Source organism: Phyllopteryx taeniolatus, chromosome 11 (assembly GCF_024500385.1).
Source record: "Phyllopteryx taeniolatus isolate TA_2022b chromosome 11, UOR_Ptae_1.2, whole genome shotgun sequence".
NCBI classification, from domain to species: Eukaryota; Metazoa; Chordata; class Actinopteri; order Syngnathiformes; family Syngnathidae; genus Phyllopteryx; species Phyllopteryx taeniolatus.
Genome location: NC_084512.1, coordinates 732,763 through 758,370, shown reverse-complemented (window position 1 = coordinate 758,370; position 25,608 = coordinate 732,763). Strand labels below are relative to the sequence as shown.

Here is a 25,608-nt window from a genome sequence, read left to right as displayed (position 1 = left end):
ATGACCGAGCTTCTCACCCTATCTCTAAGTGAGAGCCCGGACACCCTGCGGAGGAAACTCATTTCTGCCGCTTGTATCCGGGATCTCGTTCTTTTGGTCACGACCCACAGCTCGTGACCATAGGTGAGGGTAGGAATGTAGATCGACCGGTAAATCGAGAACTTCGCCTTTCGGCTTAGCTCCTTCTTTACCACAACGGATTGATACAAAGTCCGCATCACTGCCGATCCGCCTGTCGATCTCCCGTTCCATTCTTCCCTCACTCGTGAACAAGACCCCAAGATACTTGAACTCCTCCACTTGGGGCAGGGTCTCATCCCCGACCTGGAGAGGGCACGCCACCCTTTTCCGACTGAGGACCATGGTCTCAGATTTGGAGGTGCTGATTCTCATCCCAGCCGCTTCACACTCGGCTGCGAACTGCTCCAATGAGAGTTGGAGGTCACGGCTTGATGAAGCCAACAGAACCACATCATTTGCATAAAGCAGAGATGCAATACCGAGGCCACCAAACCGGACCCCCTCTACGCCTTGGCTGCGCCTAGAAATTCTGTCCATAAAAGTTATGAACAAAATCGGTGACAAAGGGCAGCCTTGGCGGAGTCCAACCCTCACCGGAAACGAGTCCGACTTACTGCCGGATATGCGGACCAAACTCTGACTCCGGTCGTACAGGGACCGAACAGCTCATATCAGGGGGTTCGGTACCCCATACTCCCGAAGCACCCCCCACAGGACCACCCGAGGGACACGGTCGAACGCCTTCTCCAAGTCCACAAAACACATGTAGACTGGTTGGCCGAACTCCCATGCACCCTCGAAGACCCTGCCAAGGGTGTGGAGCTGGTCCACTGTTCCACGGCCAGGACGAAAACCACACTGCTCCTCCTGAATCTGGGATTCAACTTCCCGACGGACCCCTGAATAGACCTTACCAGGGAGGCTGAGGAGTGTGATCCCCCTGTAGTTGGAACACACCCTCCGGTCCCCCTTCTTAAAAAGGCGGACCACCACCCAAGTCTGCCAATCCAGAGGCACTGTCCCCGATGTCCACGCGATGTTGCAGAGGCGTGTCAAAATTTTAATCCCAATAAAATAAAATTAAATGTGTTTCGCCTCGCCCTTCATGTTTTCTTTAAAGAAGTACACATCTTACGAATTCTGCCTGGGTAATCAAACATATGAGCACAACTGTGTTTTCTCATTTACAAAATAAAAGTAGGGCTGTGAATTTCAAAATCAGAGTAAATAAAGTATTAAATGTTCAAATAAAGTGCTTAACTTAAGAATAATTCTTTGAAAAAAATACTTCGTTATGATCATATGGGCAGAAGCAAAATCATGTATGCATCATACATTTAAAGGGTTTTTACAGGATTCTGAGGTCAACTTTGGGGGTGCGCATTATACATGGGTGCGTATTATACACTAGAAATTACAGTAATTTGGAGTAGAGCAGGGGTGTCAAACTCATTTTAGCTTGCGGGCCACATTCACCCCAATTTGATCTCAATTGGACCGGACCAGTATATCTGTGGCCTTATAAGGTATTAATATTGACAATTCAATTTTTTTTAACAGTTTTTTGGGGTGTGCACATAATTACAACTACATTTGTTTCAATGTTCACGCTTATTGATTATGAATTTACCGCTAACGACTCAGTCTGGCATGCATTACAATCACTAACCAGTTACAAGGGACCATCCCCCCAAGCTGAGAACAATAAAGGACTAGCCGACAACTTGAACACATTCTATTGCAGATTTGAGAAGGACACTTTCTCACCCCATACCCACCCAGCCACAGCAATGACCACCATCACACCTCTGACTCCCCCTCCTTCGTTGACCATACACTAAAAGGAGATGAGACACATCTTTAAACTACAAAAGATCAACAAAGCGGCAGGCCCAGACCTTGTGTCCCCATCCTGCCTCAAAGTCTGCATGGGCCAGTCTTCACACAGATCTTCAATAGATCTCTGGAACTGTCTGAAGTACCACCCTGTTTCAAACGCTCCACCATCATCCCAGTCCCCAAGAAACGTGCAATCTCGGGTCTGAATGACTACAAGCCTGTCGCCCTGACATCTATGGTCATGAAGTGCTTTGAACTTCTCGTACTGGACCACCTCAAGCGCGTCACAGGTCTCCTGCTGGACCTCCTGCAGTTTGCCTACCGAGTAAACAGGTCTGCGGATGACGCAGTCAACATGGGACTGCACTTCAACGGTGCAGGGACCTGCGCAAGAATCCTGTTCGTGGACTTCAGCTCTGCGTTCAACACCATCATCCCTGAACTCCTTTCCTCCAAGCTCCTCCAGCTCAACGTCTCGCCTGCCATCTGCATGGGGATTTACAGCTTCCTGATGGGCAGGACACACCAGGTGAGGCTCGGGGGCACCACCTCATTGACACACACCACCAGCACTGGGGCGCCCCAAGTTTATTTCCTCTCTCCGCTGCTCTGTTGCACCTCAACGCCCCCAGCTGTCAAACTCCTGAAGTTTGCAGATGACACCACAGTCATAAAAAAAATACATCTATTATTTCCTTAAAGGCTTTACCACTGGATACTTCTTTCACAACTTATCAACTAGAGACAATTCAGACTGTCACCAAAAACTCTCATGATGCTTGACAAGTGGTGCCATCAGAGCAGCACCCCAACTTTTCACCCTGTCTTCATTTATGGCTATACACAGAGGGTGGAGACAGCATCAAGTTCCAAGTTCCTGGGAATTACAGTCTCTCAGGACCTGAAATGGGAGCTCGACATCAACTTCATCCTCAAAAAGGCCCAGCAAAAGATGTACTTCTTGCGGGTTCTGAAGAAGCACGGCCTGCCACAGGAGCTTTTGAAGCAGTTCTACACAGCGTCATCGAATCAGTCCTGTGTTCATCCATCACACTCTGGTTTGGTGCTGCCGCAAAAAAGGACAAACTCCACCTGCAATGGACAATGAAGACCGAAAAAAATCGTCGGTACCCCCTACCCGCATGCAAAATCCTCTTGGAGCCTCCACATTATGGTCACCACCTTTTCCAGCTCTTTCCATCAGGTAGACGCTATTGAACAATGAAAAGTAAATCCAGCATACATTCCAACAGCTTCTTCCCTCTTGACATTAACTTCCTAAACAGTTAATTTACATTTCCATTATAACATGGTGCCAATTTTGTCTTGAGCTTGTTGTCACATCTCTGTCGGGACACTTCTACTCACTGTAGTAGTCTCGTCACTCTGCACTATTTCAATATCTCTTGTTGACCCATACTGGCCATTCATGTGGTTGAAAAGTATTCAGTGGTCAGTCATCATATCACAATTGAATTTGACTTTCCCTACATGTTCTTTCACTAACATACATTTAAACCGTTAGGTTTTTATAGCATCCATATACTTAAAAATATTGACAGATATAGCATAATTTTATTTCCTTTTCAATCCATACACACCTTTGTGAATGACTTGTGTCAGGGTCGGCTACAGAGACTTGTAGGATTTGCAGAAAGCCTACTCATATATTTGATCGATGGAATTATATACATGCAAGAGGTCTGGGTTTCCAGTTAAATAATCTGGGTGTGTCCATCCAATTTTTAAAAAGTTGAACTCGGTCAGATTAAGGCGTTAATTTGCGTTTTCTAAATTTGATTTCAGTCGATTTAATATAATAGTTTTTCTTTCGTGCACGTAAACCTAGTGACTGTGGAATAAAGTAGATCTTGGAGCTGTTTAAAATTAGAGGTGTTGCAAAATTTCCTGTCTGTGAAAGGCACGGCTTAAAATGTATCCATCCCTCACAAGGTCCCTGTTATTCTTAGCTTTACCTGGTCAAATTAAAACAAGACAACACAACTAACAATACGCTGCTTCCTGTTCCCAAGGGCTGGAAATATGAGTAGGAAGAAAGGACAAATTGGGAGGTGTGGGAGGAAGTACATGCAGGTTATTCTAAAGACTGTGGTAGTTTACGTAAATTTACATGATATATTGCATGCAGGGCCTTTTTATTTTCCTGTCAGATGTGTTTGTGATATCGAACATGTACCCAGGACCAATTTCAGCATGCAGTAAATCTAAGTCTAGTTTTAAAATTATTTATAAACATTATTCTTCGATTGAGGCAGAGTGGTCGATAATAATACTTTCTGAAAACAGTTCCTATGATCATCACAGGGTCAAAAATAAATGTTCCATTTCAGAATTCATCTTTTGGTGCGAAACAACATTTTAGCTTGACAAGGAAGCACAGGGTACTTAACGTTATGAACCATTCTGTATAAAAATAAGAGATTGAACCTTTTGGCTTCTCTTTCTCAACAGTAAGTGATTCCTTGTGTGATTTACTGGATTGACCAACACGGCATGGGAAAGTCCAAGGAGCTCAAATTTAAAAAATACAGTTTGTAAAAGACAAGGAATAAACAATTCTCCGTCCACTTAACTGTATAATAAGATTGACGATGCTAACGCAATATACCATATATGAATATGTAGTTGTAACTAGGCAGGGAATTATAGTACATCTGTGCTGGTGTTTCCCCTTTCGGTTTGGATGTACAGTAGAACCTTGATTTAACTGACAGAATAGTTTCCAGTTGGAACTCCAAGTCATCCCTTTCATGCACCTGTGAGGGAAGTTTGGATAAACTTTAAAACTCTCCTAACATATGAACGTTTTTTTTTATTTTTGTACAGTAATTTTGTACTGTGTTTTTATCCTACAAAAAAAGTACAAAACAATTTTGTACTGTACTGCCGCTTTTAGGCCACAAAATAAGTGCTGCAATTTAACGGACAATCTGATTTAACCGTCATAACCCTCCCCACCCCCATTAGTCTTTGCAGTGCACATTAGTTCAACATTATTCGTGTTTGATTATGGCTCCCAACAGTACCCCTCTTTTCCACTCCGACAGGAAATATTGCATTCCTGTTGCATTGAACTCAAGAGGTGCAGGGTAAATTAGGTGGACATGCAACAGGTTGGGAAGCTCTCCTCTGTTTGTTTTAGTCAGTAAAAACCTCAGCAGGACCACTATTCTGTACCCTTCAGACAGCTTTTGACACCTGGACTTGTTTCACAATGCCTCCCAATGTTTCTAGACCTCCAAACACTTCTGTCACAAAACACACACAGACAGTGCTTTTAATTAGCAACCCTCACGCTCGATAATACCCTTAGCTCTTTTCCATTTTTTCCTTTGACATTTCATTAATGATTCCTTCTTTCACAAACTGTGTGTGTGTGGCCCCTAATACCAACCTGGCTCCTGCAGTGAGACCAGACAGGCTTAATTCAGGACATAGACCCTGTGTGTCACACAGCTAGTAGCCCCTCATGACAATCACAGAGTCTGTGACTGCCCCCCACGCTCTCCCCACACCCCCATTTGCCCACATTCCAAAGTAGTTTTGTACTGTATCTCTAATTGCTGTTTCCTTTTCTTTTAAACAGGCTAATTAATGTTTCCCTAAAACTAATGGATTTCTCGTCAAGTCAGTCTTCGTTTAACTGCTGTTTAAATGGTCTGTTTTCTCCTTGGTTATTTAGGATTAAAGTGGGAGTCACTGGTTTTCATTTCAATTTTTTGTTCCTTACAAGCTTGAGGTAAGATTTAGGCCATGGATAAATAGGAGAAATAGCTAAACCTGTTCAAGGTAGTTTAGCCGTACCTTTTCTAATGTAACATTGTTATTGGTTTGTTGTTTACAAATTGTATTCACCTAAGTAGGTGCCAAGATCTCAGAGCTCAGTGACTTTAATATTCATTTCTCACTACTAACAATTTATCGAGGTAAAAAAAAATATTTAAGATCAAATCCAAATCAAAGACATCTTAGACAAATGAGTATTTAAAAGTGAGTATTTTGGATTTAATTCGTTAACATTAGCAACTCGTGGCATTATTAGAAACAACAATGATTATCATTGCTTAGGGAAAACAACAAAATAAACAATATCACACTTTTATGTTACCTCCACACCAGAGGCGTTAGGAGTGCATGAAAATTCCCCCTAATTGTTTTTTCTTTTTCTTTTTCTTTTTCCATATAAAACCGAGTGATTTAAAAGTTCTTTTTAGGTTTTCCTCATATACAGTGGACCCCGCTTTTTGCGGAGGATGGTTACCGACCACAAATATCAAATTTCTGTGAATATTTTACACTCCCCTAAAAGTGCCTATTAAAACCATAAATACTATGTACCACAAACAATGTTTACAAAACAGATGTAAGCATTTCAAACGCTTACATCTTTAAACATTGTCATATCCTGAAAAAATACTGTACCATAAACACCTTACAGCTAAGCACGCAAATACCTGCACATACATACAGACAATTCTGATAATGATGATGAAGAATTACTTTAGTGGTGCAGTCTGGTATAAAACAATGAACATTTACTGGACAACAAAGCGCAGGAGTTACATCTATGGTGCCGACACCTGGGTCGGCCTGTGCTGGTGGGAAAACGCCACTGCTTCGTAAGCCGAGGTTGCATAGGATGGCCAGCACTTCTGTGTTTACTGACGCAAAGCCAGTTGTTCCACACAGTGGCAACACAAATTAGCGGTTGTAGTTTGTTTTAGTGATCTTCTGCTAAGCTGTAGTTACGCATTCAACTGGTTTTGATCTGCGTTTTGTCCTAGTTTGACGAAACTATCATGAGCCAAAGTAGACAACGGGCGCCACCATCTTATCTAGCCACTCCTGCTGACTGCCAATTACAAATCTAATGCCACTGCTGTTTAATTTGATTGGATGAGGAAGCTAAGGTGAGAAGCTTAGCGAGTGAGCATTTGTGTAGCCAGAAATTCCACATCATGCCGCCTTCTCCCTTTGAAGTTTGGTTGCGTGAACAAATAGTTGGGTTTTTTGGGGCGTTTACGGCCGACAGTAACCGTTCATTGTCTCAATTAAGGAGACGCAACAATAAAATGTTAGATATGTGAATGAGTGAGCTGTGTGCAGGCGGAACGTCCACCTTCTGACTCCTGCTGCCAAAATTTGGTGGTAGTTCTTTATGTATGGGGTATTGGGAAAGGCCTGTTGCTACACTAATGTAGCATCCGAGAAAGTAACACAACAACAGTCACCTTTCTATTACATCACCCTTGTGCCTTACTCTCCAGGCATGACTAATCAATTTAAGCTCACTATACCTGGTACACGAAAATACAGTGCCTTGTGAAAGTAGTCATACCCCTTGAACCTTTTCACATTTTGTGACCTTGCAATCACAGACTTGAATGTATTTGCATGTCGTAGCACATAATTGTGAACTGGAACTAAAATTATATACAGCGGCTGCAATAAGCATTTAACACGTCACCATTTTTCTCACTAAATATATTTCCAAATGTGTTATAGACATGAACATTTACCCAGATGTTGGGAACAACCCAAGTAATCCACACATACAAAGAAAGTAGAACAAATAAGATCAGAAATTAAGTTGTGTGTAATAATGTGAAATGACACAGGGAAAAAGTATTGAACACATGAAGAAAGGGCGGTGCCAAACGGCATGGAAAGCCAAGACAACACCTAAAATCTATCAATAATCAAACAGCAATCCAGGCTCTTGTCAGTACAAGTGCATATCAGCTGGTTCAGTCCTAATTGATGGCCTCCAAAAAGGTCTCATTGCCAAGGTGTGAGGCAAGACACATCTCATGATGGGTAAGAGCAACAAGCTGTCTCAAGAGCATCAAAAACTTATTGTTGCAAAACATAATGATGGCATTGGTTACAGGTGCATATCTAAGCTTCTGAATGTTCCAGTGAGCATGGTTGGGGCGATAATACGTAAGTGGAAAGCCAATCATACCACCATAAATTTGCCTCGATCAGGTGCTCCTTGCAAGATTTTTGGCAGAGAAGTAGAAAGAATAATAAGAAGAGTTGTCCAAGAGCCATGGACCACCTGTGGAAATCTTAAAAAAAGACTTGGAATTAGCAGGTACTGTTTGTCACAACGAAAACAATGAATAATGCCCTCCGCCGCCATGGCCTGAATGCACGCTCACCACACAAGACCCCATTGCTGAAAAAAAAGCATGTCATAGCTCGTTTAAAGTTTGCTGAACAACATTTGGACAAGCCAGTTAAATACTGGGAGAATATAGTCTGGTCTGATGAGACCAAAATTGAACTGTTTGGATGCCATAATGCACACCGCGTTTGGAGGAGAAATGTCTCTGCACATCACCCTAAAAACACCGTACCAACAGTGAAGTCCGGAGGTGGAAACATAAAGGTGTGGGGCTGTGATTCAGCAAATGGTACTGGTAAACTTCACATTATTAAAGGAAAGATGAATGGGCAAATGTACCGAGACATTCTTGACAAAAAACTGCTGCCATCTACGAGAATGTTGAAAATGAAATGAGGGTGGACGTTTCAGCAGGATAATGATCCAAAGCATACTGCCAAGGAAACTCTCAATTGGTTTCAAAGATAAAAAATAAAGCCAATCACCAGACTTGAATCCAATCGAAAATCTATGGAAAGAACTGAAACTCAAGGTCCATAAAAGAAGCCCATGGAACCTTCAAGATTTGAAGACTGCTTGTGTGGAGGAATAGGCCAAAATCACACCAGAGCAATGCATGCGACAAGTTTCTCCATACAGTAGGCGTCTTGAAGCTGTCATTGTAAACAAAGGCTGTTGTACAAAGTATTAAATAATTTCCAGTTGGCGTATTAAATGCTTTTTCCCGGTGTCATTTCACATTATTACACACAACTTATTACACACAACTTAATTTCTGATCTTATTTGTTCTACTTTCTTTGTGTGTATGCATTACTTGGGTGACTCCCATCATCTGGTGAACTTTTCATGTCAATAGCACCTTTGGAAATATATTTAGTGAGAAAAATGGTGACGTGTTAAATACTTATTTCAGCCGCTGTACACTTTTCACATTTTGAAAGGGACTATGAATCTGAAAAGTGTGTTGTGTGCTTGTATTCAACTCCCTGTATTCTGATAACCCTAAATGAATCTGAAAAGTGTGTTGTGTGCTTGTATTCAACTCCCTGTATTCTGATAACCCTAAATCCAATCCAGTGCAGTTGCCTTCAGAACACATACCGTAATTTCCCGTGTATAATGCGCATCCCCCCCCCCCAAAAAAAAATTGTCAAAAGTCAATAGTGCGCATTATACATGGGTATAGGAGAAAATGAAAAAGACTTTCCCCATTTTACAAATGTATGCCGCCATCTAGAGATGATGAAAAAGCTTTATACTTTCATTCCAATATGCCACCGCCCACTAGAGGTTATGAAAAAGGTGTGGCCTACACTTTCATTCCAATATGACATGGGTTACATATCACTGCATTAAACTTTACACTGATTTGATCGGTCTGATCGGTCTCGGCCAATAATTAGCATTTTATGCTGATCGGCTGATCGGCTTTAATGTCATAATTCACAGATCCGATCAATGATGTCATTAATCGGCTCCGCAAAATACATTTACTCTGCGTTGCAATCGTATACAGTATATTTGAATCCAAAAGCTGGTGTATTTTTAGCCTTGTCGTGTGTCTTTTGATGTAGTACTGTAAATATCTGACAGCCAATAAAGTTATTTAAAAAAAAAAAAAAAAAACATGTCGGCAGTGTGGACAGACAACACGTAATGCCCGGATCAGACTACAAGACAAATTTGGTCTTTCACGATTGCACTGTCAGACGACTGCAATAAAATCTTGTATTCCGATACCACCGCATCCCGTTTTTTACGATCACTGGGCTTCATCTTGTCAACTCAAACGCGACCGGATACACTCGTTCCCACGGCCACGACAACAACAATCGATCGCGATGTGTTTATTATAAGAACAAAATGGGGAAAAAACGTGTGCTGGTGGTCACCGGTGCTCGGGAGAGGACTTTAATTTATGGCTTGCTTGAGGTATGTTCACGTACTTTTAATACGATACGGCTCGCAAGCAGGCAACAAAACTTAATGTTGCCTCGCAAGCTAGTCCTAGCACTAACGGTTGCTAAACTCAAAGCACCGGCACAGGTTTCCCCTGGTGTCATTAAATTGCTTCAGTTTGGTTCAATTGTCTCAGTTGGGTTCAATATGGGGAAGACTGCAGACTTGACAACTGGCCAGAAGACCATCATTGATAAACTCCATAGGATGGGTAAGCCACAAACGTTCATAGCTAAGGAGGCTGGCTGTTCACAACGTGTCCAAGCATATCAATGGAAAGTCTAGTGGCAGGAGAAGATTCACCAGCAAAAGAGATGACCGTGGGCTTCAGCAGATTATCCAAGAGAGAAGATTCAAGAATCTAGCAGAGATCCAGAAAGAGTGGAATGAGGCTTGAGTCACAGCTTCAAAAACCACCACATTCAGACGCATCTGGGAGATGGGGTACAACTGTCGGGTTCCTTGGGTCAACCCACTTCTGAGCCTGAGCCAAAGTAGGAAGTGTCTCAATTAGGCCAAGGAGAAGAAGGACTGGACTGTTGGGCAGTGGTCCAAGGTCCTCCTTTTCAATTAAAGTAAAGTGTGCCTTTCATTTGGGAATCAATGTCCAAGGGTTTGGAGGAAGACGGGTGAAGAACAGAACCCAAGCCACTGAAGATCCAGTGGGAAATATCCCCAGTCAGTCATGATTTGGGGTGCAATGTCCAGTGCAGGTTTTGGTAAACTCTGCTTTCTTAAATCCATGGTCACCGCAACAGTCTACCAGAATGTTTTAGAGGACTTCATGATTCCTTCTGCTGTGGATCTGTATGGAGATGCAGATTTCATCTTCCTTGTTTTGATGCCCATGCCATCACAGTGCTTGACTGGCCAGCCAAGTCGCCGGCTCTAAACCCCATTGAGAATCTATGGGGTATTATCAAGAGGAAAATGAGGGGCACCAGACCCAGAAACAAAGAAGAACTGACAGCAAGCATCAAGGAAATTTGGGCTTCCATAACTCCCAGGCAATGCCACAGGCTGATTGCCTCAATGCCACAGCGCATCGAGGCAGTGATTAAAGCAAAGAGATTACCCAAGTATTGTAGATTAACATATCGTTTTGAAAATACCATATTTTAATTGATTTAATGTGACCCGAATTTCTTTTTTTTCCTAAACTGAGAACAAACGTTCATAAACAAAAACTGAGAAATCAAATGTGATTTCTTCACAGTATTTTCTGAATTTTATGAATTCCTGATTTCGTGGGTTTTATGAGCTGGAAGCCCAAATTATGTAAAAATAACAAACAAATACTTGAAATTATTTTAATTCTGGGCCCTGAATCTATAATCTACGAAAGTTTTACTTTTTGAATGGAATTATGAAAATAAATGAACTTTTCCATGATATAAAATGTTTTGGAAATATTCCATACTTGGGTTATGTGAATGCCTCAGTGTTGTTTTTTTAAATTTTTAATTTTTTTTTAGAAAACACTAGTGAACAACGGTGGCCAACTGGTTAGAGCGTCAGCCTCACAGTTCTGAGGACCCGGGTTCAATCCCCGGACCCCGCCTGTGTGGAGTTTGCATGTTCTCCCCGTGCCTGCGTGGGTTTTCTCCGGGCACTCCGGTTTCCTCCCACATCCCAAAAACATGCATGATTTGGAGACTCTAAATTGCCCGTAGGTGTGAATGTGAGTGTGAATGGTTGTTTGCTTGTATGTGCCCTGCAATTGGCTGGCAACCAGTTCAGGGTGTACCCCGCCTCCTGCCCAATGATAGCTGGGATAGGCTCCGCCACGCCCGCGACCCTAGTGAGGAGAAGCGGCTCAGAAAATGGATGGATGGATGGATAGTGAACAACAGCATCACTAAGACCAAAGAACTCACCAGACAGGTCAGGGATAAAGTTGTGGAGAAGTTTAAAGCAGAGTTAGGTTATAAAAAAGAATCCCAGGCTTTGAACATCTCAAGGAGCACCGTTCAATCCATCATCCAAAAATGGAAAAAGTCTGGTACAACTGCAGACCTACTAAGACATGTCCACCAAAACTAATAGCGCCAGTGAGGAGAGCACTGGTCAGAAATGCAGCCAAGAGCTGCAGAAACCAACAAGTCAGGTGAGACAATCTGTTCATAGGACAACTATAAATTGTGCACTCCACAAATATAGCCTTGATGGACGAGTAGCAAGAAGAAAGAAAGAGAGAAAAAGAAAGGCATAAAAAGTCCTGTTTGCAGTTTGCCACAAACATCATGTGGAAGAAGTTCCTTTGGTCAGAAGAGACCAAAGTTGATTTTTTTTTGGCCTAATGGCAAAGCGCTATGCGTGGTAGAAAGTTAACACTGCTCATCACCCTGAACACATCACCACCACTGTGAAACATGCTGTGGTGATGCTTTTCTTCAGCAGGGACAGGGAAGCTGATCAGGGGTTGATGGAAAGATGGATAAAGCTAAATACAGGGCAATCCCGGAAGAAATCCGGGATTGAAGGCAAAAGACTTGAGACTGGGAAGGCGATTCATTTTCCAGCAAGACAGTGCCCCTAAACATAAAGCCAGTACTACAATGGAGTGGTTTAGCTCAAATAATATTCATGTGTTAGAATGGCCCGATCAAAGTCCTAAATTCTATTGAGCATCTGTGGCAAGACTTAAAAAATCCTGTTAACAGATACTCTTCATCCAGTCTGGCTGAATTTGAGCTGTTTTGCAAAGAGGAATCAGCAAAATATTCAGTGTCTAGATGTGCAAAGCTGGTAGAGACGTACCCAAAAAGCTGTAATTGGAGCGAAAGGTGGCTGGCTCTACATAGGATTGATACAGGGGGGCTGAATACAAATGCACACCACATTTTTCTGATTTGTACTTACTTAGAATTTTGAAAATTATGTATAATTTCTGTTCCACTTTACAATTATTATCCCTATATTTACTCACTGTGTAACAATTCTGAAGAGTAATAATTGTATGTTTGAAGATTCACATGGTTTGAATACATAGTCTCTCTGTAGTTAGGGTGGCAGTTCTAGAATGACAAGTCATTATTTGGTTATGAAATAACATGTTCGTAACTCGTTGACTTCGTGATTCCTTTTTTAGAGGGCTGTGTGGCATGTGCTAAGCCACTTGGTTTTAGTGTTTAGGAGAAAATGAGGGGTCACTACCCCACACAGACTCCAACTCAGCCTAATCAAGGACTCCCCATTGGCTAAGACTTTGCCATGAGACTCGTGCAATGAGGAAGCTCTCACCCAATAAGATGCCCTGTGGAGAAGGTCCTAGTCCAATAAGGTGGTCCCCTGGGGTTAAACTGAGGGATTACCAGCCAGACCCTCTGGATTGAACTCCAGGGCAAGGAGGGGAGGTGTGTTGCTGTACAGGGTTGCTTGGTCACCAAGGCTAGCAGACTCCTTTAAATGGTTGCTACGGGGCAGGTATCAAATGTGTGAAAGTCACACACAGTCACGGTCACGAAGGGTATTAAATGGCAACAAAGAGATAGTTGTAATGCAATAATACGCACTGCTGAGTGCAGGTTATTCTCCAATAAGAGACAAGCTATACAGGGCTGTGATCACAAGAGCATGGTGCTACACTAAATTGGACTCACACACACACACACACACACACACACACACATTCAAACAGGTCAGACCACATCAACCTACAAAAACAGTTTAACTATCACATTAGCAGTTTGTCTCTGACTCTCACTGATTTATTTATGTCACACCCCTGTTCACTAAGAAAAGTGTGACTTTTGGATGTTTTTACTTGTATGTATTTTTAATAGGGGTAGGACTTAAATGAATTACTTGTGATTAATAAATTACAAACAAATTAATTACTTTTTTTAAAATTAATGCATTTTTATCGCATTTTGTGTTCCAAACAACGCGGAATCTTTGTCAGTGCACAATTTGTTGGTCCACCGATTACACTGATGCACACGTCAGAGCTCGGCTACCAAAATGAAGGACTTGGATGAAACCGTGTGGCTAAAAAAAAAAAAGAAAAAAGAAAACCTGATGGAAGCCCTGACAAGCGTGATTTTGTGCAAATCATGCAAAAAGGAGTTTTGATACCACCGGAGCACTACAACCCTCCGACGTGATTCAACTTTTAAACTGGAAAATGCAATGAAATTTATTTTTCCACCGTTAACAATATTCCTGTCTATGTCAATTATTATCTGTCATCCACTAAAATCCATTTAAATTAAACCTTGTTGCTTTTTAGGACAAATATTGTTACATGATTAAAATGCTATTACCCAAATTTTTAATTAACGAAATGACTCATTATACTAATATTTGATTACTTCTGCTGCTCCTTCTTTTACAATTAGCATTAAAAAATACTTTGTGTTAGAGGATTTGGCCTCTAACACAAAGCACCATAAAATAGCCAACTAGCATTGGCTTACTCAAGTCAACGCACAAATGAGACTGCTACGATTCCTTCATTTTAAATCATCTCCACTTGTGTACCACGATGTATGTTTTGTGTTGAAGATATTGTGGGACTTTTTTATGGTGATCTATGTTGTTTTATGACAAAATTGAAGAGCATCGCGAGTTAACTAACATTTGTCTTTTTTGTAAACATTGCTGATTGCAGCAACTGCAACTGCCTCTAAAAAAAACAATTCACATTTGCTACAAGATGAAAAGACCGAGGTCAAACAAGAATGTTAATTTTTTGTTAGTAACGCATAAGGTTTTTCAGTAACCACGCCAATGGTATTTTTTTTCTTTTGGTCCACAGTAGGTCTGATACCTTGGGCCCTCATAGTTCCCAAGCCACGTCTTCGTCATGTTTTGTTGCTGCCCCTGAGTGGCCACAATGAGGCCACACGTTGACAGATTTGACCGATGGTGACTTAGTTAATTCAGGCAACAGTCATTTTATAGGTCACCTGATGTCAAGTGTGAATGTGGTTGATGAAAAGATATATGATCTGATTTTATGTAGTGCATTATATTGTACTGGAACACCCACAACGTACCATCAGAAACAGAAACATGTCGACATTGAAATACTAACATAAAATTATCTGGTGAAGACGAATGACATTGTGTAGTCATTCCTTGCGCCATTCAGGAGTACTAAATTCTGATGTTTTTCACAAGTTGCAACCCTCTTAGAAACTGTAAAGAAACAAACACCACAAAGCCAGCAGTAATGCAGTCTTAGCTATGCATTGCACTGACCAATTAGGAGATCTGTACATTGGGGAAAAAAAAATAGACTCACCAAATGACAGACAGAGGTAGCCTTGTCGGAGATGTTCACCAAGCCAGATTTCAGTAAAAGCAAAAAGCCGATTAATGCTAATTAATCCATCCATCCATTTTCTTTACCTCACCAGGGTCGCAGACTGCTGGAGCCTATCCCAGCTATCTTCGGGCGAGAGGTGGGGTACACCCTGAATCGGTCGCCAGCCCCTCGCAGGGCACATAGATGAATCATTTTACTCAATAATAGTTAAATAAATGAGCATTTTTTAGCATGTTAAATTAGCCATTGAACATAATTTTGGAGTGTTGATGTGAGTGTGCAAAGGTATATGATAGCTTGGCGTGAGCGAGGCTTTTTGTGAGGATGGCTAGTGCCCGCCGCCATGTTCTTCTCTTTTAATCAATGCAACCGTAATAAAAAATTTTTTAGCATATCAAATTAGCGATTTAACATAATTTTGGGGTACTATTGTGTTGATGTGAGTGTGCAATGTTATAATATAGCAATATGAGGTATGATACCAACCTGAACAAAGCTGTGTTGGGAAACTTGAGCACTCTTTGTTATATTGTAGCCATTTGCTGAAATTATTTTTTTTTTTTCCTCATTAATGTACACACAGCACCCCATATAGAAAAAAAACAGAATTGTTGAAATTTTTGCAGAAAAACTGAAATATCACAGCCATAAGTATTCAAACCCTTTGCTCAGTGTTTAGTAGAAGCACCCTTTTGAGCTAATACACCCATTAGTCTTTTTGGGAATGATGCAACAATGATGCCATTCCTCCTTGCACATCCTCTCCAGTTCTGTCAGGTTGGATGGTCAACGTTGGTGGACAGCCATTTTCATATCTCTCCAGAGATGCTCAATGGGGTTTAAGTCAGGGCTCTGGCTGGGCCATTCAAGAACAGTCACGGAGTTGTTCTGAAGCCACTCCTTCGGTATTTTAGCTGTGTGCTTTAGGTCATTGTCTTGTTGGAAGGTGAACCTTCGGCCCAGTCTGAGGTACTGTGCACTCTGGAGAAGGTTTTCGTAAAGGATATCCCTGTACGCATTCATCTTTCCTTCGATTGCAACCAGTCGTCCTGTCCCTGCAGCTGCAAAACACCACCACAGCATGATGCTGCCACCACCATGCTTCACTGTTGGGACTGTATTGGACAGGTAATGAGCAGTGCCTGGTTTTCTCCACACATACCGCTTAGAATTAAGCCCCAAAAGTTCTATCTTGGTCTCATCAGACCATACAATCTTAATTCTCACCATCTTGGAGTCCTTCAGGTGTTTTTTAGCCAACTCCATGCGGGCTTGCATGTGTCTTGCACTGAGGAGAGGCTTCCGTCGGGCCACTCTGCAATAAAGCCCCAACTGGTGGAAGGCTGCAGTTGACTTTCTAGAACTTTCTCCCATCTCCCAACTGCATCGCTGTAGCTTAGCCACAGTGATCTTTGGGCTCTTCTTTACCTCTCTCACCAAGGCTCCTCTCCCCCGATTGCTCAGTTTGGCCGGATAGCCAGCTCTAGGAAGGGTTCTGGTCGTCCCAAATGTCTTCCATTTAAGGATTATGGAAGCCACTCTGCTCTTAGGAACCTTAAGTGCAGCAGAATTTTTTTTCCAACCTTGGCCAGATCTGTGGCTTACCACAATTCTGTCTCTGAGCTCTTCAGGCAATTCCTTTGACCTCATGATTCTCATTTAAGGTCTTATATAGACAGGTTTGTGGCTTTCCTAATCAAGTCCAGTAAGTATAATCAAACACAGCTGGACTCCAATGAAGGTGTAGAACCATTGTTAACAACTTCAAGATTCAAGATGGCACCTACCAGTGTGTTCGCCTCGGTTCCGCGCTCTCTAGTATTGTTTTTGTGTTTTTCGTTCGTCTTTGGAGACATTACACGACTCACTTACACAAGGGGAGACTTGCTAAACATAAAGGAGGCTACTCCGGACTTTCTTTCACCAACTTTCGCAAATCCGCTCAGTTTTTTTCTTACTCACCGGAGCGGCATCCGCGGTTTTTGGCGCATGGAGGCGGCGCCACAGAGGGAAGAGAGCCGGCATCCAAGTGAAGCTCCGCAAGAGAGGATACAGATTGGTGTTCCCGTCGATCCACCTCGCGAATGTACGCTCCCTACCCAACAAAATGGACGAGCTTCATCTCCTGATAAAGACCAGTAAAGACTTCGGACGTTCCGCCGCCCTGTGCTTCACGGAGACTTGGCTTTGTGAGGCTGTAATCGATGGCGCCGTCATGCTCCCGGGTTTCCATCTTCACCGAACGGACCGCATCGCGGAGTTATTGGGGAAAACAAAAGGCGCCGGGATATGCTTCTATATCAACGTAAAATGGTGTACGGACATCACGGAGCTCAGCACACACTGCAGCCCACATTTGGAGTCGCTGTTTTTGAACTTTAAGCCATTCTACTCGCCGCGTGAGTTCGCATCATTAGCCTCAAGCTAACACGAACGCCGCACTGCTAATGCTCGCCGAACAAGTAAACGAAATTGAAAAAAAACACCCGGACTCACCCCTCATTATTCTCGGAGATTTGAACAAAGCTAAACAATGACCACGGACTCCCTAAATACAAGCAGCACATTGACTGTCCTACCAGGGAAAATAACATTCTGGACCACTGCTATACTACGCTAAGAAACGCATACCGTGCTATACCTCGTGCAGCCCTGGGCTCGTCTGATCACTGCTTAATTCCGACGTACAGGCAGGAACTTAAATGCACGAAGCCTACAGTGAAAACAGTGAAAAAGTGGACCAATGAAGCAAAGGTGGAACTTCAAAGCTGTTTAGACTGCACAGACTGGAGTGTCTTTGAAAATTCAGCTGGCAGCCTGGATGAATATACGGACACTGTCACATCCTATATTAGTTTCTGTGAAGATGTGTGTGTCCCAACAAAGTCATTTCGCACTTTCAACAACAACAAGCCGTGGTTCACTGCCAAACTTAAGCAGCTTCGCCAAGCTGAGGAAAACGCATATCAAAGCGGGGACAGGGCCCTGTATAATCGCGCTAGAAACCAGCTGACTAAAGAAATTAACATTGCAAAGAGGAACTATGCAGCAAAGTTGGAAAAACAGTTTAGTGCTAACGACTCTAAATCAGTCTGGCATGCATTCCAATCGCTGACTAATTACAAGCGACGATGCCCCCAAGCAGAGAACAATAGCACACTAGCCAACGACTTGAATACCTTCTACTGCAGATTTGAAAAGGACACTTTCACACCCACCCAGCCACCCACATCACCGACCACAATCACACCTCTGACTTCTGCGTTAACCATCCACGAACAGGATGTGAGACGCATCTTCAAACAACAAAAGATTAACAAAGCGGCAGGCCCAGACCATGTGTCCCCATCCTGCATCAAAGTCTGCGCAGACCAGCTTGCGCCAGTCTTCACTCAGATCTTCAATAGATTTCTGGAACTGTGCGAAGTACCATCCTGTTTCAAACGATCCACCATCATTCCAGTCCCCAAAGAAACCTACAAATGACTACAGGCCTGTCGCCTTGACATCAGTGGTCATGAAGTCCTTTGAACGTCTCATGCTGGGCCACCTCAAGAGCATCACAGGTCCCCTGCTGGACCCCCTGCAGTTTGCCTACCGAGCGAACAGGATGATGCAGTCAACATGGGACTGCACTTCATCCTTGAACACCTCGACAGTGCAGGGACCTACGCGAGGATCCTGTTCGTGGACTTCAGCTCAGTGTTCAACACCATCATCCCTGAACTCCTTTCGTCCAAGCTTATCCAGCTCAGCGTCTCACCTGCCATCTGCCAGTGGATTTACAGCTTCCTGACGGGCAGGACACAGCAGGTGAGGCTGGGAGAGACCACCTCATCCACACGCAGCCTCAGCACTGGGGCGCCCCAAGGTTGTGTCCTCTCTCCGCTGCTCTTCTCTCTGTACACGAACGACTGCTCCACAGCGCACCCGGCTGTCAAACTCCTCAAGTTTGCAGATGACACCACTGTCATCGGCCTCATCAAGGACGGTGACGAGTCTGCATATCGACAAGAAGTGGAGCGGCTGGAGCTGTGGTGCGGCCGACACAACCTGGAGCTGAACACGCTCAAGACTGTAGAGATGATCGTGGACTTCAGGAGGCATCCTTCGCCACAGCTGCCCCTCACGTTGTCCAGCTGCCTTGTGTCAACCGTCGAGACCTTCAAGTTCCTGGGAATTACAGTCTCTCAGGACCTGAAGTGGGCGACCAACATCAACTCCGTCCTCAAAAAGGCCCAGCAGAGGATGTACTTCCTGCGGCTTCTGAGAAAGTACGGCCTGCCACAGGAGCTGCTGAGGCAGTTCTACACAGCGGTCATCGAATCAGTCCTGTGTTCTTCCATCACAGTCTGGTTTGGTGCTGCTACAAAAAAGGACAAACTCCGACTGCAAAACTGCTGAAAGGATTGTTGGTACCCCCCTACCCACCCTTGAGGACTTGCACGCTGCCAGAACTAAGACAAGAGCGTGCAAAATCCTCTTGGACTCTCCGCATCCCGGTCACCAGCTCTTCCAGCTCCTTCCCTCAGGTAGGCGCTACCGATCAATGCAAACTAGAACTAACAGACATTGCAACAGCTTCTTCTTGCGATCAACTTCTTTAACACCTAACCTACAATTCCATTACAACATGCTGGGAATTGTTTTACTTGAGTTCATTGACACATTTCTGTGGGGCCAATTATATATTACTCGTGCACTCACTGTAGTAGTCTCGCCACGCTGCACTATTTGCATATCTGTTGTTGACCAATACTGGCCACTCATGCCAGAGTAGCATCTGCTCCATTTACACACTGATTGAGGAGTATCTGCAACATTTGCACAATCAACATTGTCCCAGATTATCGCGCTACTCGTCACTTTAAACTGCATACACTCCTTGAAGACTCGGCACCCTTTGCGCAATGGTCATTGCACCGGACTATTGCAATATTAGTCATTCGAAAAAAAATAAATAATAATGTACCGGCATTACTAGATAACTATTAACCCCTTATTGCTCAGTGACTGTTTTTTTATCAATGTCTTGAAGTCTCAAAAGTGTTCTCTGTCAATTGACTGTCTGTTGTCGTATTAGAGCAGCTCCAACTACCGGAGACAAATTCCTTGTGTGTTTTTAACATACTTGGCAAATAAAGATGATTCTGATCCGGATTACCACATACAAACAATACAATATAACAATACTCTCTGGCATGTATTCTTCAAACTCAGTAATAAAAGTTACCATAACAATATTAGATTGTGACTTATTCTACTTTATTTGTTACATCTCATTGCGTGTATCACACTGCCCTTCAGAGGCCAAGACGTGCACAGCAGGGACAGCGATTGTCAATAAAACTAAACCCCAGTTGCCTCAAGAAGTTAAAAAAGTTGATTGCCGCACAATGTGGAGAAAGCAAATGGTGTTCCCACTATGTACTGATAGTAAAAAAAAAAAAATTTACTTTGAGTTTTATTTTGCACTTTAAAAGTATAATTTGTATGTATTATTTATTGAGATTATTTTTTTGTTTTCAAATTTATTTTGTTTTTAATCTATTCAAATGTAGAATATGCTTATTTTTAGGTTAAGCAGTTGTAATGTTGCAATTTAAATACATATTTTTGTTATTGGTTTTATTGAAGTTGTTTTTCAGTATTTCTCATCTAATTTTTATTTACTTTATTCATTTGTAGTACATTATTATGTTAGTTAGTTTATGTAACCTATTGGTTAATAATAAATGGGTTAGTTTTTCTCATACCTACTGTTGCTGATGATTGTTCTCTGTTTGAGTAATATCACTTCATCAAGCCTTTTCTAACATTCCATACAACAAAATAAGTAAAGTTATGTATGATTATTGCTGATATCCGATCGGACCGGTATTGGCCAAAATTCAAGTTTCTAATATCAGTATTGGATTGGAAGTGAAAATGTTGTATCGGGACTATCATATCTTTTTTCAGCACCCAATATTGGTCTTGGCCACAAAAATCCCATATAACTATAATAAAACCACATGTTCTCCCCATGCCTGCGTGGGTTTTCTCCGGATACTCCAGTTTCCTCCCACATTCCAAAAACATGCATGGTAGGTTAAGTGAAGACTCTAAAATGTATCCATAGGTGTGAATTTGCATCAATATTTTGTCTATGTGTGCCCTGCGATTGGCTTTATGTGAAACTGGTCCAAATTGGATAAAAGGTTGGGGACCGCTAATTGACGCAACACCACCACTCAAATGTTACATAATCTTCAACTGGTCAACAACTCTGCTGCCCGTATCATTACCTGAACTCCCTCCTTCGAACACATCACACCCATACTCAGGTATACTACCGGTAAAACAGAATTGAATACGAGATCTTTCTTCTCACCTTCATGTCTTTCCATAAACTGGCACCCCCATCTGCCCTCATCTATCTGTACATTCCATCCCGTACTCGCTGCTCTTCTTCCTCCAGCCCGTTTGTCCTCTTCTGGGTGCAGAGCTTTCAGCCATACAGCTCCTCATATATGCAACTCACTTCCACAGTCACTCTGAAATACCGGATTTCTCCAGAATTTTAAGTCTAGAGCGGATGTCACCACTCATCTACTGTTTTTATCAGAATGTGAAAAGCCACAACAGCTTTGTGAAAGCGCACTAAAGATACATTGGTAAGTTCCGTCTGAATGGCACAGGCAAATAAATGATAGCTCTACTCCTCTGAAGTGACAATTTGGTGGAAAGGCAATGTGAAAGGGGCTACTACTACACCACCCTTGCACTCTGGAATCTCTCCTCTGAATGCCTATGTGTGACATTGGTTCCGTATGTGAGTAATGCATGCGAGACCTAAACCATGAAAAGAGGATTTCACATTGTAAGATTGATATTTATCGTATTGTATTTTGTAAAAGACTTTGTTGTTAACGAACTACAATGCGTGGATTGCACAAAACCTGGCTTCGCGATGTAACATTGTAAAAACGGCATGCTGCACGCTGCCTGTTGCTGACAAGGCAGCAATGTACAGCTTTAGCTTTCCCCACACAAATGCACCCTTGGGTGGGGAAGGCATCCCCTTGCAGCTCCAAGTGTGCATTTGGGTGGGGGACCCTCCTCATTCATTCCCTGTTCATAGCCATTCAGCCGTTGGGGAATTGAATTAGTTCACAACCAGACGTTTGTGAATATTTAATTCTCAGTTTGTACATCTGTTCCTTGCCTACAGGTTGGAGTGTGTCTGCAGTCTGGGTTCAGGTTTCCGTCGAGGGGCTGGTGTGTTGGATATGGTATTTGAGACACCTTTTCACCTCTTCACTTGTGGCTATGACACATTTATTCGACTCTGGGACCTTCGCCTAAGTCCGCAGTGAGTTAAAATCTTTTTTGGCAAATAAAGGTATTTCTCCACTATATGAAGTATTGGGACAAATCTCTTAATCATTTAAAGCAATGTTCCCCAACCTTCTTTGCACCGCAGACCGGTTAGGAGTCAGCATTTTTCTCACGGACCGGCTGTGGTGGCGTGCATATACAGTGGGTACGGAAAGTTTTCAGACCCCCTTAAATGTTTCACTCTTTGTTATATTGCAGCCATTTGTTAAAATCATTTAAGTTCATTTGTTTTCCTCATTAATGTGCACACAGCACCCCATTTTGACAGAAAAAAATGTAATTGTTGAAATTTTTGTTGATTTATTAAAAAGGAAAAACTGAAATATCACACAGCCATAAGTATTCAGACCCTTTGCTGTGACACTCATATATTTAACTCGGGTGCTGGCCATTTCTTCTGATCATTCTTGAGATGGTTCTACACCTTCATTGGAGTCCAGCTGTGTTTGATTATACTGATTGGACTTGATTAGGAAACACACACCCGTCTAAATAAGGTGGTAAGATAAGATGGTGAGAAATAAGATTCTCTGGTCTGATGAGACCAAGATAGAAATTGTTGGCCTCAATTCTAAGCGGCATGTGTGGAGAAAACCAGGCACTGCTCATCACCTGTCCAATACAGTTCCAACAGTGAAGTATGGTGGTGGCAGCATCATGCTGTGGGTGTGTTTTTCAGCTGCAGGGACAGGGAGACTGGCTGCAATCGAAGAAAAGATGAATGCGACCATGTACAGGGATATCCTGGACGAAACCCTTCTACAGAGTGCTCAGAACCTCAGACTGGTCCGAAGGTTCACCTTAAAAAAAAGACAATGACCCTAAGCACACAGCTAAAATACCGAAGGAGTGGCTTCAGCACAACTCCGTGACTGTTTTTGAACGGCCAAGCCAGAGCCCTGATTTAAACCCAATTGAGCATCTCTGGAAAGACCTGAAAATGTCTGCCCACCAACGTTCACCATCCAACCTGACAGAACTGGAGAGGATCTGCAAGGAGGAATGGCAGATGATCAGATGATCCCCAAATCCAGGTGTGAAATTTTTTTTGCATCATTCCCACAAAAGACTCATGGCTACATTAGCTCAAAAGGGTGCTTCTATTAAATACTGAGCAAAGGGTCTGAATACTTACAGCTGTGTGATATTTCTGTTTTTCTTTTTTAATAAATCTGCATAAATTTCAACAATTCAATTTTTTTCCGTCAATAAGGGGTGCTGTGTGTACATTAATGTGGAAAAAAATTAACTTAAATGATTGTAGCAAATGGCTGCAATATAACAAAGAGTGAAAAATTTAAGGGGGTCTGAATACTTTCTGTACCCACTGTGTGTATATATATACACACACACACACACACGCTTGCCTCGCTTCTGCTTCCTCCTTAGCCGTTCGTGGTGCGTCCAGTGTGGGCGCGATGCAGGAATGGGGGTCGATGCAGGATAGGGGGTCGGAGTTATTGTAGGCAGCCAGACCAGACTGCAGTTCTGTAGCTCCTCAATGAGAGTAGACTTTGAACTCCGTAAAAGTAGTTCTGCCTGCGTCTAGCAGCAACCTACGACTGTATCTGTATCAGAGCGGACTTGGTACGTGAGAGTTAACTGTTGAGATAAACCCGTACTTTAAGTAGGACTCCTGATATAATGTTGTTTCGTTCGCGAACGTTTCATTCAAAAGAAGAAATATTTTCAGTCAACGTAATGAACTGAATTAGTTTATGAAATGATTTCGTTCTTTGAGCACTCCCGCCGTTAGCCAGCCCGCTCGGCCCGGAAACAAGCGTTCGAGTCTCGACGTGTCAATTGAGACGCGCAGCTGGTGCGGCAGAGAAGATCCGGTCAATTTTCAAAATAAAATACATTGATATGCGAATTGCAATACAACAGAAATTGTATAAAGTGGTCATTCTTTCTCTACGGCCCGGTACCGGTCCCCGGACCAGTGGTTGGGAACGGCTGATTTAAAGTACATAAGTACATATTTTTCGCAGATTGGCAGCCATTTGTCGAATGGTGAGGCTGAGTGGTCACTGATGGACTTTGATAGTCAGGGGTGACGATCGGAAAGTAATCATCAACAGGGTGGGGTGGTTGGTGCTCCATCTCACGCTCTACATTTTTTATTTATTTTTTGGGGGGGAGGTGGGGGGGTCTGTGCAGCCCAGTACCAAATGACCTGTCTCCCGGTTCTGATGGTTGGGGACCACTGATTTAAAGGAGCCATATTATGCTTTTTTTATTATTCCATCGTTCCTTTTATCATAATACTTCAAGGATTAATAATAATAGACATTTATACAGCATATTTCGTCCTGGGTGAAGCTGGCTTGTTTTAGGGGCAAATTTGTCTCATACAGTGAGCCTGCCCTCATCCCGCCCCACTGCTTGGTCCATGGCTAGCCCATCACTTGTTAGATTGGCAACCGGTGGGATCGATCCCGCCAGTGCGTTCCTGCCAGCATTTGAGTGTCTTCTGTTCTGCCTTGCTTTGTCAGCGAGTGTTCACAGCGCCCAGGACAAAACATTTTTGGGTGTAATATGAACACATCCCCAAACACAACCACACAACCAAACACCAGCTCCTGTTAGCTAACACTGTGTGTGTGTGTGGTTTTTACGTTAATTTGCTTTACTTAATTTCACATTTGATTGGTGGGTAGGCTTTCAAAGACCCAACAATTTGTACACAAACAAAAATAAATTTTCCATAATATGTCCCTTTACGCGGCACGGTGGAATTATTAATTATTAATACTCTAAATTGCCCGTAGGTGTGAATGTGAGTGTGAATGGTTTTTTGTTTGTATGTGCCCTGCGATTGGCTGGTGACCAGTTCAGGGTGTACCCCGCCTCTCGCCCGACGATAGCTGGGATAGGCTCTAGCACGCCCGTGACCCTTGTGAGGATAAGCGGTACAGAAAATGGATGGATGGATGGGTGTCCCCTTTAATTGGACCCATTAGTTACTGCCAAAAACAGCACCA

The 25,608-nt window shown here is 42.8% G+C and overlaps 1 protein-coding gene across 5 annotated transcripts in view; it reads left to right on the top strand.

The window, feature by feature from the left end:
- The window catches only part of fbxw4 (F-box and WD repeat domain containing 4), a 157,296-nt gene that overhangs the window by 72,820 nt on the left and 58,868 nt on the right, over window positions 1-25,608 (top strand). For all 5 annotated transcript variants that reach the window (XM_061790637.1, XM_061790635.1, XM_061790634.1 and 2 more), the window contains one exon: window positions 22,458-22,598. In XM_061790637.1, coding sequence (XP_061646621.1) covers window positions 22,458-22,598 — 141 coding nt within the window. The remainder of the gene's footprint in view (window positions 1-22,457; window positions 22,599-25,608) is intronic.